The sequence below is a fragment of the Sprattus sprattus genome (genome assembly GCF_963457725.1).
Source record: "Sprattus sprattus genome assembly, chromosome: 1".
NCBI classification, from domain to species: domain Eukaryota; kingdom Metazoa; phylum Chordata; class Actinopteri; order Clupeiformes; family Clupeidae; genus Sprattus; species Sprattus sprattus.
Window position 1 is genome coordinate 63,508,426 of NC_137920.1, and position 17,500 is coordinate 63,525,925.

The window sequence follows — 17,500 nt, forward strand, 5'->3', positions numbered from 1 at the left end:
CGTTTCCCCCATTATGTACAACTCCACTTATTACAAACAAATTTCTCCTTCAGGGCACCTCTTATAATTTTCAATTAGGTGAAACGAGATTTTCAGCCCGAGGAGGACACAATCTACCACTGTTGCATTTGTAGCTGTTGCTCGTGTGTGTGTGTGTGTGTGTGTGTGTGTGTGTATGTGCGTGTGTGTGTGTGTGTGTGTGTTGGCATGTGTTTTCATATCTCTGTGGAATCGTGTACTGTTGTACTTTGGCTCTTAGAAGTTAGTTTTATAGGAAATGTGTGTCTTTGCCTGCGTGTGTGCGTGTGTGTGTGTGTGTGTGTGTGTGTGTGTGTGTGTGTTTGTGTGTGTGTGTGTGTGTGTGTGTGTGTGTGTGTGTGTGTGTGTATGTGTGTGTGTGTGTGTGAGTGTGTGTGTGTGTGTGTGTGTGTGTGTGTGTGTGTGTGTGTGTGTGTGTGTGTGTGTGTGTGTGTGTGTGCATAACTGAGGGAGAGAGAGAGTATGTGTAGGCTTCTAAATGAGCTCTCAGGATGGGACCCCTGTAAAGCACAGACTGTTTGCATGAGCTAATTGTAACGCTGCTTTTTAATGAGCCATAGTCATTACAATCTCCCAATCTGCAGTAATTAACTCCACACTGCCCTCAGCCTGAACCTCCTCTCACTGGCCAGGCCAGGCCAACCACTCCCTCCTCCCTCTTTCCCTTCCACCTACCACAACCTATCTTTCTCTTCTCCTTCCCTCTCTCTTCCTCTCTTTCTCTTCCTCCTGCACAGTCTCTCCCCCACTTCATCTATCTTTCTCCTCTTCCTCTTATCCTCCCTCACTCTATTTATCTTCCTCACCCTCCCTCTCTTCCTTGTCCTCTCTCTCTCTCTCTTGCTCTACCTCTCCCTCCTCCCCCCTGGCTCTCTCTCCCTCTCTAAAATCAGTAGGTAGCAGGCAGCCGCAACAGGGGGGAACTGGCATATGGAGTCCACTCTCCTCCTCCTCCTCCTCCTCCTCTCCTCCTCTTTTCCCTCTCTCCTCCACCACCTCTCCACACCTCATGCAGCCTCTCCAGAGAGTGACCTCATGCCTGGTGCACAGCTCACACGGGAAGAGTGCACACTCACACTCTCACTCTCGCTCACACCAGGAGCATGGGGAGGGGGGAGCCCTTTGGGCAGAGAAATCTCGGGGCCCTCTTTCCTTCCTATAGGAGAGATAAGCCCGCTAGTTGCTCTTATCGCTGCATGGTACAGGATGTCGCCACAGGCAAAATGGAGAGAGGGAGAGAGAAGAAAGTGAGAGAAGGAGAGCGAAGGTAGGATAGAGCAGGGGAAAGGAGAGAAGTGAGGCAGTGTGTAGCCTCAACAGAAAGGAAACAGAAGGCATTCCTGCACTGACGGGCAGGCTGTATGTTTTCTTTAAGACGCACCATTCAGTGAAACTAAGTCAGTGGCGGACGGACTGACATGTTTCTGGAGGTTGGACACCGCGGGGGCCGGAGCATGGCGTGTGCTTTCTGCAGATCTCAGCACAGACAGCCTGATGCCAAGACTTCCACTGCTGAGCAGCACACTTTATGGTTTTAATGAACATTCCGGCCCATAAACATACCCTAATTGTTACTCTACAACTCACTTCACTTCCAGCACTAAAATGTCTAACTCTGCAGCAAGGGCAGTTCAGGAAACTGTTCTATTGTTAGTTTGCATTTGAACTGAATTATACAATGCGCTATCCACGGGTGGGGAAATTAAATGTTATTTAAAGTTCGAATTTCATCCAAACATACAAGTTATTCAATGATCATTTTGAGTTCAAATTTCAGCATCCTCAAGTCTTCTACTTGAGGAACTGTGCACAATTCACTTCAGAGATGGATGATAGCAAAATGGCTAAACGCACTTAATCCCTGATTAAAGAAGAACTATGACAAACCTCCAAAACCTTAACACTTACTCTATAACATCTATAAGTTGCGATATCTATAAACTATAAACAGCCGTCTCGTGTTTTTGTAGGAGCGTTTCAGAAGTGTACACTCACCTGTGTAGATGAAGCGGCCTGGGGTTCCTTTGCAGAACTGCTTGGACTTGTAGGAGAGTGTGACCTCCACGACCCCGGGGATGTGGCGCGGTGGGGTCTGCACCCGGATGGCATGGGGCGTGATGAGCTGTGGAAGGTTCCAGAAAAAAAATGTCAGAGGAGCGGCAGGAGAACGTCAGCCGGACATCATAAGAACTTAAGGTAAATGCGGGATGCTGAAATATAAATCTTTCTAATCATGTTGGATTTCGAGGGCTTTAAGCTACAAATCCAATTTTGGCTGTGCAGTTTTTTACCCTATATGTCAGAATGTGGACTTATGGCAGACCATCAGGGCCTGCTAAGCCTTCTCTGAAAGCGTAACTTAAAAAAAAAAAATGAGGAAATATAAATTAATTCCTAAATTTTACTTTACTTTACTGCTTTCCCGATCACTGAAGCAACATTCACATTGCTTTAACCATGCGTCTTTCTGGTCCTTTTCCTATCAAAACGCTTGAAAAGGGGCCGTTTAGACCATATAACAGGAAGTGGTTTTTACTCACACAAAACATCCATCGTTATTAAAGGCTTAACTGTAAAACCCACAGTCTGCCACATGTGTGTGTGTGTGTGCGTGCACGCAAGCACGTACAAGCGAATGTGTATGTGTATGTGTGTGTGTGTGAGAGTATGTGTGTTTGTGTGATGTAAATATATGATGTGTATGTGTCTATATGTGTGTGCAGGCACACATGTCTGTGTGTTTTTCTGTGTGAATATGTACACTTTTGTGAGTGTTTTCTTGTCTGCGAGAAGGCCGGGGTTTGGCAGTGTGGTTGCAGAGGGGTGTGTGTGTGTGTGAGCATCTGTGAGCCTGCACTCCAGCACTGCAAACAAACACTTGACTGAAAGCAGCGTGCTGATAGCACAGAAGCCTCTGGAGGCCACTGCAATAAACGCCACCGCATGAGAAACCAGGGCAAACCCTTGTAGCCCTCTCGCAGTTTCTTGCATGCTGTATACGCTTTGATTTTGCCCTCCGAGCGCAGCGAAACAACTTGCCAGCGGCAAACGTGTTCCATATACTTTTTTGGGTAACACTGCATGCGACCTCTGCTCCGACAGAGCGAGAGAGTTTGTGTGGAGCTCTCGGGCTCGCTCACAGTCGAAATGAAACAGTTGCTATGCTACTCGGGGTGAACACGGAGCTCTTTGCTATACATTTATCTTTTTTGGTTTTGAAAAATGGTTGAAGGAATGGATTAAAATATGCCGTCTTCAACTGGAGGAGAAGGGAGAGTATGGAGAGGGAAGGAACAGTATTTGTAAGTTATAAGGCCAAATGTCTAGCTGCTTCTTTCGAGCTTTATGAGGTATTCTATCCAGTCTTTTCTCACAAACAGCTGGCTGCAAGCCCTGTTAGTCTGTGTTGCCTTCATTAGTGTTGGCTGGGTTGGGGAAACAGGGCTTTTTTCACCTTGTGACAACGAGAGAGCGAGCAAGAGAGAGAGAGGGAGCGAGTGAGCTACCTCCTCACATGGGAACGTGCTATTGTTGGACCGGGTCCATGGCCTCCTTTTTTGGCACACCTGGGGTTAGGTAAATAAACACCGTGGATGGGGGTGGAGGGTTGAGCTAGGGCTGTGAGGAGGGGTCTGGTCCCCCATATTCAGAGGGAGCAAAGTGGGCCGTGAGGTTTTCTGTGTCCGGCGAAGTGCCTCGGCTGATAGCCATCAAATCTGCCCTGCTCCTCTCTGAGCAGATCACTATCGGTCATGCTAACAGGGCGGGCGGTAATGAGAGGCTGGGGTTTTAGAGCACGGGGGGTGCACAAGTGAGTGTGTGTGTGTGTGTGTGTGTGTGTGTGTGTGTGTAAGGGGTGGGGGTAAGGTCTCACAGTGCAGCAAGCAGGGGGCAAATATATCCCCACTCCACCACCACACGCATACTCAAACACACACACACACACACACACACACACACACACACACACACACACACACACACACACACACACACGCTCTCACACTACCTCCACCTCCACCCTCACCCCAGCCTCCAGTGTGGGAGGGCTGTAATTGGAAACACACTCTGGGCCCACACTCTGGGCCCCCCCCCTCCCACCGCCAACCCAACCCTACCCCGTTCCCCACAGGCTGAGGCCTTGGACACAGGAAGAGCTTCCCCCTACTGCCCCCTCTGCCCTTCGTCCTGCAGCCCCCTGCATGCCAGTCCTGAGGTGCAGACGGTGAGCTCAGAGCGCCGGCTCTCCGGTTGCCCTGACAGTAGAGCCGCGGGGTGTAAAGCATGCCGAAACAGAGCCCGGCGCAACGCTAATCCCCCAACAAATATGCCTCCAGGGGCCTAATCAGAGTGGAGCTCTGAGCCCTGGGTTCAGCGTGGCTTTTTGCGCCTGTTGCCACTGTGATCAACGACGGCTTGGGAACTCTGGCGACCGGGGAGAGCTCTGTTCCCAAAACAGATAATACTAAAATAAAAGTGCAATTATGACTGGGACGAAAGCTTTTCTTTGAGAGCTAGCGAAACAGACAACAACACTGCCAAACACATGCAGAATGCCACTGTTTTTGAGCATTCCAGTACAATTGATGTGAATTAGTACATTAGGCATGATTAGAGGGGAATAAGGCCATTGCTAAACAGCTGTAGCATGGTGAGAAACTGTTCATTGACTGGAAGTTTGAGTGGCAGTGGAAGAGGAAGTCAACCCTGTCCGACACATGGAGTTCTTTTCCATCTCTTATGAGTGGTGCAGAAGATCTTCTGGCCTGTCACAACAGTGGGAGAAACTCTCTCTCTCTCTCTCTCTCTCTCTCTCTCTCTCTCTTTCTCTATTTCATTAGTCAGAGAGGGTCTATCTGGAAATCAGATCTGCAGGCCCTGTGGGCAGTGTAGCCAAGAGGCGCAGGAGACTTTTGGGTGGGCCTCCACTCTGGGAAGAGCACAGGGAGCAGAGGTCAAAGAGGTCAGACTGCCCACAGGAACAACAGTGTGTGTGTGTGTGTGTGTGTGTGTGTGTGTGTTTGTGTGAGGGAGAGAGACTGAGAGAGAGAATGTGTGTGTGTGTGTGTGTGTGTGTGTGTGTGTGTGCTTGAGGTCTGAGCGATTAATGCATCCCAGATGCAGACCATTGTAAGGTGTGCTCAAACACACACACACACACTCACACACACACACACACCCCGAGATACACCCTCCCTCCCTGATGTGACTGAGAGACTAGGAGGGCGTGTTGTTAACAGTTAGCGAGGCCATTCCTCAGGAAGTTAATTGAACACATCACGAGCACATCAAAGCCGCAATGTGAATAAATACGAAAGGAATTTGTTCCAGGGCTAGCGCTCTATGATTAGTTACTTTCACTGCTGCTGCAGCCTTGAAGCACACATGTGATGATTGTGTGTGTGTGCGTGCATTCGTGTGTGTGTGTGTGTGTGTGTGTGTGTGTGTGTGTGCGAGTGTGTGTGTGTGTGTGTGTGTGTGTGTGTGTGTGTGTGAGCCAGAGTGAAGCGCGCGATCGCTCAGAGTGCCAGCGGCCGCGCAGTGCCTCCCCTGCCTTCAAACTGTCCCTTATTGAGCGGTTAGCGGAGGTCTTTCATATTCAGAACCGCCACTCTCCGCTCCCCCCGGAAGAAAGACGTGTCATTTCAATCAGGTTGGGAGGGAGGGGGGTGTTTTATGGCATTACACCTCTTAATGGCTCAGGCAGCACAATCTATCACAGAGCCAATTTTCACACGGCACTGACTGTAAGGCAATATGCCAGTGAGAAAAAAAAAATGTCATTCTAAGTATGAATGAGAGATATACAGTATATTGTTCTATATGTATTTGGTTGTAATAACCGGACAGATCCATGACTGATTGCTATTTATGCCATGGTGGGGGTTCTCATATACATTAAGATCTGCTGATGTGGCCATAGACTAATTATTATGCAGGAACCGCAGGAAATGTCATGATGTTTTATCACAGTAGAGTATTAAGCTCAGTCTGATTAATCTTCTACCCGGTTTTAACCTTTGTTCACAGGTGCCAAAATCCCTTCAATTCAATTGCATCCAATTCAACAATTCAACTGCCTCAAACTGCCTTCGATTTAATTCAATTCAGTCCAGTGAATTACAACTCAATTTCATTAGATCCAATTAAGTGCAGTGCAATGCAAATTGATCCAATTCAATTTAACGTTGATACAGATCAGTTCAGTTTAGTTCAATTCAGGTCAACATTACAGTTCACATTTTTATCTCACAGCCCAACTCACCTCACTCCACACCAGCATGGTGCCAAAGATGACCTGCAGGCCATCGAAGAAGTTGTCCCCGATGATGATGACCGTGGCGCCCCCCGTGGTCCAGCCTTCGCTGGGGCTGATGGCTTTGATGCAGGGTGCAGCTACTCCCGTACACAAGCGAGGCATCACAGAGAAACACCACGCAGAGGAAGGAAAAGAAAGAGAGAGAGAAAGAAAGAAAGAAAGAAGCAAATGCCTCCATTAGTCCATAATCGTCAGAGCACTGAGTGAACACCCCCCTCTCTCGCCCCCCACATCCCCCAGCCCGTAGCCGTATTGAACACTTCATGTCGCTCATACAATTTGTTTGATGGGCTACAATATCAGAGGAGGAAAGTGGTTTCACTCATCTCTGATAATTGGCTTTTATTGAATATCATTTTCGAGACTCATTGCAGCTCAGCTAATTTGTGGGATGGCCTGTGTTTTAATCTTATCAGTCCCCCGTGGCAATGTGAAGGTGCTAAAAACTACTCTACTGACAGTGCATGGGGACTGGCCTCAACTGTTCAAAGAAAATGACAGAAATCAATATGAACTTAATATAAATATTTAATATAAATATATATAAACAAGAAGATTGGTGTATTTGGATTTTAACGGGAAATAAATGTGATTCACAGTAACGACTGTTTGTCTGTTTCATGATGACTTGTAATGTTCAGATGAGTTCTTGTTATAATGTGGACCAGTCTTTTTTGAAGCTCATTGGTCCACGTCATAACTTACCAGATTGACCTGGACCCAAAGTTTCATCCTTGCAATTTCTGCTCATTAGTGAATTAATTTGAGTCCATTTCGCATCAAAATAATAGCACAACAATTCCGCTACAGAACCTGGAGAGTGTTGTGTCCCGTCCATCTTCCCTAAATCCTGATGTTCAGTTTTTAAAAAATCAGACATGCATCATGTTGGCAACATGAAAAATGAGCCCCGGCACCAGGAAGGGTTTGGATTACCGTCCCCGTCTCCCACAAGATGCTGGGGTTAGAGGTGGGGCTCTCATGTGGTTGTGGGCTGATGGCGCTGGTGTCGGCGAGGGCAGAGCCCTGTGACTCGACACCGCTGAGCTGAAACACTACGGGGCCCAGCGCAGGAAACCAAAAACATACAAATGTTACCAAAAAGCTCACACAGCTGGATTCAACTACACAAAATAAGGAGGAGGGGGGAAAAAAGAGAGCGAGAGTGAAAACCTCGATCACCACACAGCCTGGGAGAGGGCGAGGGAGCGAGGGAGCGAGGGAGCGAGGGAGCGAGAGAGAGAGAGAGGAAAAAAAAGTGTTGGTGGTTTTAACAGCTCTCAATACAGATCAGGCAGAACAAACAAGATCATTCACAGCTGTGAGCTTGGTTCAGATCTAAGAAAACACCCTTTATCGCTAGTGTTTCCCTTAACTAACTGTAGGTGGTTTCATAAAAACAGCATTAAAACAAAAACAAGAAACTGCAGAGCCAAACACATCCAGTGCACGTGACACTACAGGAGTAGGAGGGCCATGGTGGGGACCTCTGCCCCTCCTCGCTCCACACAGAAAACAAGTGTTTGGCGATTGCCAAACAAACTCGTCCGTTTTCCACCCGCCATTCCCGTTTGTTCGGCGCCGCGGCACCCGTGGATGGGATCGGTGGGAAGCATGCGGGGCCACCACTGAGAAAGGTCAGCGCGCTTATTAGCGCTGTCGGCTCCCCTTGGAGAACCCGAGTCACACGCTTGCCGGGGGTAAGGGGGAGGGGGAGGGGGGGCAATTTAGCCCTGCTGTGGTTTACCTACGTTTAGTCCCCCCCAACCCCCACCCCCAAATGCCAAGGTGTCATTCAGCATAATGAGTGGAAGAGAAGGCTGCAGTGAAACAGTGTGTGTGTGTGTGTGTGTGTGTGTGTGTGTGTGTGTGTGTGTGTGTGTGTGTGTGTGTGTGTGTGTGTGTGTGTGTGTGTGTGTGTGTGTGTGTGTGTGTGTGTGTGTGCGTGTGTGTGTGTGTGTGTGTGTGTGTGTGTGTGTATGACCATGCCATGTTTGTGTGAGAAAGATGCCCGGCGACTCACAGCAGACACAAATGAAACGAGAGGGTGTCTGTCTGGGGTGGAATCAGACCGTTCATTAACAATTAAATACAAAGTGGAGGCTCCCGGCAGACCTTTGTCTCGCGTGTTAATCACAGTCAACACAACGCTACAGGACGCACGGGGGGATCGGTGCCTGGGACAGGACGACATGGGCGGCTGCCTTTGTAATGCGCTGATCATTGCTTTGTCTAATGACATTCGCCTACTGCCCGTCTGCAGTCAGTGTTGCTCAATGTAAAATAATTGCGATGATGGACTCTCTCCCTCTCTCTCTCTCTCTGTCTGTTTATTTGCCGGGCTGTAGTGGTTGAGTGCGCCGCAGAAGCTCGCTCATTAACTCTGTGTGTTCTTTTCAAAGAGAACATCCTCAAGCTGTAGACTGCATACGCTGTAAGATCATTCGATTTTAAGAAAGTTTGTTTGTTTGCTCTTTCTCTCTATCTCTCTCTTTCTTTCTATCTCTCTCTCTCTCTTTCTTTCTCTCTCTGTTTCTCCCTTTCTTTCTATCACTCTCTCTATTGATGCTCAAGGATACAGCAATGTTCTTGATGGGGAACTTTATTTCAAGGACGACAATTAAGTAAGCATGCCTTATTTTTGGTCCTTCAAAGCAGGCCTAGGCGTCCGATTTCCCCTCCATTTTCATCTGGTCTTCGTTGTTAACCACACGCCTAGACCACAGAAAGTGAAAGCAGCCCCAGAACACCACAACCTCGTCTGACCAGCATGACCGGTCTCCTGAGGTAAACTGAGGTCTGTGTTATGTGGACAAAGCCTGACCACCACTTGCCCTCCATTCCGATGACATTAAAATGTGAGGGCAGCCAGACTAGGAAAGGCCTGAAGACCGACAGATTGACAAGGTCTTACAGAAGATCTCATCTCATTCTCTAAAATAGAAAATCACACTGTAATACCGTTTCTGTTATTAATATTTGATATTTAAGGGGGTGTCTAGCCCTACTAATCAGCTCCTGGTCGAGATTACTGGTGGGGGAAAAAAGACCAACTTTTGCAAATCCAAATAAACACATGTTAATCTGCTGTTGTTTACATGTATTGGTCATGTCAGATGTGATGTAAGGAAAATAATCTGGTATTCGCTGAATGGTTTCAGAGAACTTCTCTGCACGACCTACCTACTGCTCAGTCCCACAAACACACACACACACACACAAGACTTTTGCCCTGTCTGATTTCTTCTGGAGGCATAATGCAATTTGGCAGAGTGGTAAAGTGGGAAAGATGAGCCGCGCTGGCGGTGCAATCTGTGACAGTAATCTTGGCCTAAGTGGACTTTTTGGCGGGCGCTGAAATTGTGCGTTGGATTAACCAGATGGAGGAGCACGAATCCATCTGATAGGATTAAACTCCCAGTGCCTTTCTCTGCACCATCTGCTCTCTGTGTCGCACTCGCATAACATACAACACACACACACAAACACACACACACACACATACACACACACACACACACACACACACACACACAGACACACACACAAACACACACACACACATACACACATACACACACACACACACACACACACACACACACACATACACACACACACACACACACACACACACAGACACACACACACACACACACACACACACACACACACACACACACAAACACACACACACAGACAGACACACACACACACACACGCAAACATAGTCACACATACACAAGCACATGCAAATATTAAACATACTCACAAATAGAGTCAAAACATACAGACACATACAGACAAAAATAAACAAACTGTGACTCATATACATACAGATACATATATATGAGCACAGACAAGCAGTGACACATAAAAAATCACATATACTTATACACGCACACACACACACACACACACTTTCTCTTTCTGTTACACACACACAGACCCACACACAGACACACACACACACTTTCTCTTTCTGTCACACACACACACACAGACCTACACACAGACACAGACCCACACACATGAGCAGACACACACTGGGGACAGATTGCAGCCCTTTTTGGGGCCCCTGGGGCCTCTGGGTTCTGTTAGCCCAGGGACAGCTCCTTTCCGCTGGGCTGCTTTCAGTCGAGATATTCTCTCGTGTCAGCCCCGGCCGCTTCTGTGCCCCCCAATAAAGGCCCAACATGGCAGCAGTCCTTTGTCTGCAGGCTGTGTGTGTGTGTGTGTGTGTGTGTCTATGTGTGTGTGTGTGTGTGTGTGTGTGTGTGTGTGTGTGTGTGTGTTCCGGCGTGTGTGTGTGTGTGTGTCGCCGATGTGATTATTTGAGGACCCGGTACAAGCGCTCTACATTGTAGCTCAAGTGGTTCCTGTCATAAAGTAGCTACAGAAAAGAGAAATACAGTTCTGAGGCCGTGTTATCAGTGCAAGGGTCTTTCCCTCCTCTCAGTCCCTGCAGGCCTCCTGACAGAGGAACTTTCATCCATGTTAGAGAAGCCAGAGAGGAACCTAATCTGGCCCGTGTCAGGATCCCGGTACCAAAGTCTGGACCTATCTGGGGAGCTCATCTTCAGACAATGTTTTTGTGTTGATTTCACAAATGAATTGACAGAAATCCAAACAAACACACCCATTAATGGATAAACCAAAAGAAGGAATTGAACCCTGGGTCCCCATTGTAGGATGATATTCCATAGTGCTCAGGGTGTGTAATCAGGACTCTGAAGCAGCCCCTAGGGTGACCTTCAAATCTGCTACAATTCAAAACTTACGAGCTTTATTTATAAGCGGTCCTTCTTTATGGAGAGAGAGAGAGATAGAGAGAGAGAAAGGGAGAGAGAAAGAGAGAAGGGATTGAAGATATCTGCTCTTAGATTCCAAAGCAGCTTCTGAGCAACCCCAGGAGACTTGGTCAGGGGCTTATCCAGCATATTCGATGTCAGCGAGAAATCACCGCATCATATGCTTCACCGCAGATCCGTAATCAAACATATTTTCGCTGACGTCTAAATCCCCGTCGATGACAAATGAGAAACTGATTGGATTTGGCTTTTTAATGGTAGGAAAAGGCCTGTTTCACCACACGCCGTGAGCCAACGGGGACCGCCCTGACCACACGCGAACCAAGTTGTCCCGCACACAGACCTGACGACAAATGCTCAGGGTATGCACAACTAAATTGCTATGCTTAGGCCTGTTATCCAAAGATGTGTGTGTATGTGTGTGTGTGTGTGCATGTGCGTGTGTGTGTGCACGCGTATTTGTGTGTGCGCACTTTAAGCCGCTGCACACAAAAAGGCGTGCAATCACAGACGACAGCCCGACAGGAGACGCAACCATGGCTCTCTCGCTCATTTTTTATCCTTTAAAAGCTCGGAAATGGACTTTTTTAGTTTTTTGTTGTTTCGGTTTTTTTTTTTCTCTTTCTTCCTTCCCTCCTTTCATTCACTCCCCCCCCTCCTCCACCCTCCCCACACTTTCCTCCCTCATTCGCTAAAGCAATGAGACGAGCAGAAAGTGCATTTTCTTGACAATTTTCGCCATCCATTATTTAAAGCGTGAATGTGTCATCGGTAATCCATTGTGATGGCTGTCACTAACGGCGGGCTGGAGCGTCCCACCGCTCTTTATCTGAACGCTTCAAGGTGAATGTACACTGACAACGTCATGAATAAGCAACCCCTTGCAATAAGGCATGCATTTCTTACAGGGCGACTTTTATGTTTTTCGCCTCCCCCTTAAATGTCAACAACAAACGGGAAAACAATGAATAAAGCTCACCGTTTTACTCCGAGCCCAACCGCTGAATAATCAGTGGCGGGACATTAAGGCAATGACCCATCACAGGTCCCCCAGGTTTAAATAAGTGATATGGTAATCAGGGACCGAGGGACTCAAGACATATGGACCACATTAGGGGTTCATTTCTCAAACGTTTAACTCGGCGGTTGCCTCCCCAAGTTCATGATTGAGACACTGAAGCCACTAACTGCGCAATTCGATGTCAACTGCCACACAGACACCCAGCCATTCCTATAGGAATAATAAAGAGACATGCACGAAACCAGTGGGCCACAGTCTCACTGTCTAATAGACCTGAATAGTGAGAAAAGAGGGTAAAAACCCTTTTGAGTACTGCCCATTGTGTTTAAAATAAATAAATAAATACAAATATCCAGACCTGTGCCACACTAACAGGCCCTAGAAGCGGCAGAACACAGATGGACTTTTCAGGCCACTGAAGCTGAGGAGGCGCTGAGGACTCTCCCTGGCGCTCCCCGATGCTGGAGGCTGGAGGACAGCGTGCAAGCAGGGCAGGGAAGGCAGGGCACTCTCCCCCAGAACACCCACTCCCAGACCTGAGGCTCTCCCTCTAGAGGTCTCCCCCCTTCGCCTCCCCCAGGAACCGGAAATGGTGCGACATGAGGGGGATTTTTCTATCGCAGTGTGAAACTAGAGTGTGTGGGAAAAAAGGAGGGCGCTGATGGATGTGTTTTGGTTTAAGAGGAGAGGATGTAGGGGGGCGGGAGGAGGTGGAGGATATGCTAGGGGGGGGGGGGGGGAGAGCTGCTGCTGCTGAGTGCAGATTAATTAGGATGAGTTTTCCTTTATGATGTCTCTGCTTCATTGAGCACATCACTGGGAAGAGAGAGCAGGTTCAGAGCAGGGCCAGAGCCCTCCCTCAGCTCTCCGACACATTTCTGTTAAACACTCTCTCACACACACATACACACACACACACACACACACACACACACACACACACACACACACACACACACACACACACACACTGAAGCAAGCATGTGAGTGTGCTCACTTTACCACATACCCTAATATTAATCTTACATATCAAAATTAGTTAAATGAGTGTCCGTGTGCTTGCCCCTGTGTGTGTGTGTGTGTGTGTGTGTGTGTGTGTGTGTGTGTGTGTGTGTGTGTGTGTGTGTGTGTGTGTGTCACTTCTCTTTCTCTTTGTGGCAGGCTGTCAGTGTGCTATGGCTTTCCTGGCCCCGGTGCATACTTAATCATTGGATAATAAAGTGTGTGAGCATGCAATCTGACAGGGGTCCCATCTCTCTCTCTCTCTCTCTCTCTCTCTCTCTCTCTCTCTCTCTCTCTCTCTCTCTCTCTCTCTCTCCCTCTCTCTTTCTCTCTCTCGAACACACACACACATACACACAGTGCACACAGCCCTGTCACACATACACAGCACTCCAGGAAGGAAGCAGACATATTGTGCATGGAAGCAGACTCATTATGTATTTATGGAGCGCTTCCACGCTTCCATGTAACGCTGTTCTATCAGCAAAGGGGAGGCATACGCCATGCTGCGGAACATCCCATTCACTTGTAAGGGGAGGGACCATCATTGTGGACTAGTGGCTTCCAAACAGGAAGGCATGTAACTCAAAAACCCAAACACAAAATTTCCCTTATACTTTATGTCCAACAAAATGGGCTTTTAATTATTGATAGATTCTTCCCTGCGAGACTGGAAGTACTCACCATGCTCCAGGTATGAGGGCGTGCCTTCCGACGGGTCCAGGCGGCGAGCCCTGCGTCCGTGCTTGGAGTTGTTGTGCACAAACATGTTGTCGGACACGGCCAGCACGTGACCGTCCACACTGACTGTCGTGGAGACCACCACCTGATGAGGAAGGGAGGAGACACGGGGGCGAATGTTAAAGCACAGAATGGAGAATTCCAGATTCCCACAAAAACTCAAGAATAATTCTAAACATATTTCTTGATTACACACTAATAAAGGTAGTCATTATTTTTGTAGTTTCCTTTTGTAGTTTTTTCTTTGAAACAATATATCTGTTTGGAGCGTAGTGCCATGAAACAAAGCTAACAGACTGCGCCCACGTCTATAGAGGAGCGTTTGACAGAGGTGTCCTCTAAGCGTGGCGTGTGGGCTGTGTTTTGGGTGTGTGAAATAGTAAATAAAGGCTGTGTTTTCTGACAGCATCACATTTAATGAAGGCAGGCGTTTGTGCCTGTGTGAGTGTTCCTCCTGTCTCTCCGCTCGCTGCAGAGCCCTGGGCCCTGATTGTGCTGTGATTCCCCCTGCTCCAGTCTCTAATCCTCTATTCAGTTTGCTAATTAACAGACACACACACACACACACACACACACACACACACACACACACACACACACACACACACACACACACACACACACACACATGCACACACATACATACACACCACACACACACCCATGCGTGTCTTTATCAAAATCCTCCAGTATATACCACCCCCTCACCATCACCACTACCAACCCACCATACAAACACACAAAACACACACACACACACACGCTCACACACACACACACACACCACATCTTTCCCTTACAATCCCAAGGACCTAAGGATTGATCAGCAGCTAGACGTCTGTGCAGATTAATTTAATTAAAAGGGGATGGGGGGGGGGGGGCAGCACTCGAGCACCCATGGAGACAATGGAGGCAGGAAGGATCTAATAGGTCTGCGGGTGGATGTGAAGAGGCCCATTACCGAAGGGGGTGAGGATAAGAGAAGAGGAGGAAAGACAAGAGAGGAGGAGGAGAGATGAGTGGAGGAGAAGAGGAAAGGAGGAGGAGAGGTGTTTGACTCAGGGGCTCCCTCGGTACTGCCTGTGAGAGACCCTTATTTAAATCACTGGAAAGATTTGAGAGGCTCCTGACTCTTGAAAGGAAAAGGACTTGGCAAACACCATCTCAAGCACCCCCACCAACACCCCCCGCTCAACAGACACACACACACACACACACACACACACACACACACCAAGCCCCTTCACCACCCTTGGGAGGGACACACTTCTTCCCTCTCTCTCTCTCTCTCTCCCTCTCTTTCTCTTGCTGTCTATCTCTCACGTACCCATCCCTTTAAGCTGTCTGTCCTGCGTCTGATAGGGAGGGAGGATTGTTCTTGGTGGATGAGTTTTTTCCTTGCTGACATCCACGTTCTTGAATCATCTCTCTTTCTCTTTCTCTCTCTCTTTCTATCTCTCTCTCTCTCTCACACACACACACACACACACACACACACACACACACACACACACACACACACACACACACACACACACACACACAAACACACACACACACACACAAACACACTTCCTTATCTCACTCCTCTGAAGGTCTGACAGTGCAGACCTCTCCTCCTCTCCTTTTGGCTGTTTCCACTAGGTTGTGCTGCATTTTGCGATACGTGTCAGTAATGAGGCTGTGTGCGCTGTGAGGCCCTGCCTGTCTCTCCCTCATGGCCCCTGCGCGGCTCTGGGACTAGCCGTGTCGCTAATTAAACTCAATCAAAGCACGGCCCTGACAGAGGCTCTAGCACTACAATGGACGGGAACAATTAATGCTGTGGGTGGAACCGTAGCTGGCGCAACACCCGGAACAATTCAGCTCAGCGTTTGCTGCCTACAGAGAAGGGTCCTTTCAGGCCTAACGTAACATTATTAGCTTGACACGAGGGGGGAGAAGAGGGAAGATATGATGTGACCAACACACGCACACACACACACACGCGCACACACACACACACGCACACATTCAATAAACACACCAATGGGACTTACTAAGAATGACTTACTTGTTGAACTTGCACACAGACAAACACATGAATTTGTTTATGTATGTGGACACACACACACACACACACACACATACACAAACTCCCACGAACAAGCCAGCAGTAAATCAGTCATCAGGACGGCGGCCAAGTATCAACACTTAGTCTCGAGTGCTGACTTCCTAATTGTGCCAGGGCTTGGACAGATAAGGAAATAGATTTGTCGCCTTATCAGTCGCTTAACTTCCATCAGAACATTCCCTCTAAGTCAACACCATACAGCGTAGGCAGGAGAGGGGGGGCACGTGAGGTGGCTACACTACACATAAAATGGGCTTAAAACATGAAGGACCCTCTGATAAGGGTAGAAATCCTTCTGACTATGAGAGTAGAAACGGGGGGAGATCTAAAAACGAGAAATGAGAGACAGCTTATGTGCACAGCGTGTATGACGAATGTGATTGCATTAAAGGGCTACAAGACAAACAGAGATGGAGAGAGAGAAGATGAGAGGGGATAGGAGGATGAAGGAAAGGGTGAATGTGTACATGGATGTCCACGCCTCCTCTCATCTTCTGCGGAGAGGAACAGAGAGATGTTCAGCATGGAGCGACTCATCCCAATTAAGCCCCTGTGTCTCAGTGAAGCAAGGGGGAGTCCAGCACTCAAGCTAACAAGCAGCTCTATCTGAGGCCCACATGCACACACACACACACACACACACACACACACACACACACACACACTGCCTCAGCCCTGCCAACAGCAGCTCCTAATTACACTGTCACCACTGGACCAGAACCCAGCCACATACACACACACACACATACACACACACACACACACATACACACAGCACATACTTATTTTACTGCACATAGCACTGCTGTTAACACAATACAGTGTTAACAGGGAGTACAAATATTGGAAAACCTAAAATGTATGGCATAAGAATGTGACATAAATTAAGAGCCTATGCAAAATATAAAGAAAATATACAGAGATTTAAGTAATTATGTTTGTGTGCTTTGAGTGTGTGTGTGTGTGTGTGAGTATGAGGGAAAGAGAGAAAACGAGAGAGAGAGAGCAAGTGTGAGTGTCTGCATACTCTGGAGGTGAGAAGCTACATAACGAAATGGATTCTAGGAACATGCTGGAAGACTTTGCTAGTGCGAGTGCATGTGTGAATGTGTGTGCGAAACTGGAGTGAGTACCTCTGCATCTGTGTGTGTGTGTGTGTGTGTGTGTGTGTGTGTGTGTGTGTGTGTGTGTGTGTGTGTGTGTGTGTGTGTGTGTGTGTGTGTGTGTGTATGTGTGTGTGTGTGTGTGTGTGTGTGTGTGTGTGTGTGTGTGTGTGTGTGTGTGTGTGTGTGCATGCGCACTTGCGTCCAATGTTGGGGAGTGACGGAATACATGTAACGCTGCTACATATTTAAAATACAAAATATATGATACAATTCCAATTTGAATTGATGGTAATCAGAATACAGTTACATTGATTGCCCGAAGGGATCACTTTTAAAATCACCATGTTT

General features: G+C 47.8%; 1 protein-coding gene across 6 annotated transcripts in view; it reads right to left on the reverse strand.

Moving 5' to 3' along the window:
• The window catches only part of LOC308365617 (transcription factor COE1-A), a gene marked incomplete at its 5' end in the record, with an annotated part of 149,323 nt that overhangs the window by 31,885 nt on the left and 99,938 nt on the right, over window positions 1-17,500 (reverse strand). For 3 of the 6 annotated variants that reach the window (XM_080839102.1, XM_080839099.1, XM_080839097.1), the window contains 3 exons: window positions 2,035-2,161; window positions 6,305-6,435; window positions 13,877-14,018. In XM_080839102.1, the coding sequence (XP_080695228.1) occupies window positions 2,035-2,161; window positions 6,305-6,435; window positions 13,877-14,018 (400 nt within the window). Of the gene's footprint in view, window positions 1-2,034; window positions 2,162-6,304; window positions 6,439-13,876; window positions 14,019-17,500 lie in introns of all 6 variants that reach the window. The other 3 variants (XM_080839101.1, XM_080839100.1, XM_080839098.1) reach the window with 2 other exon arrangements.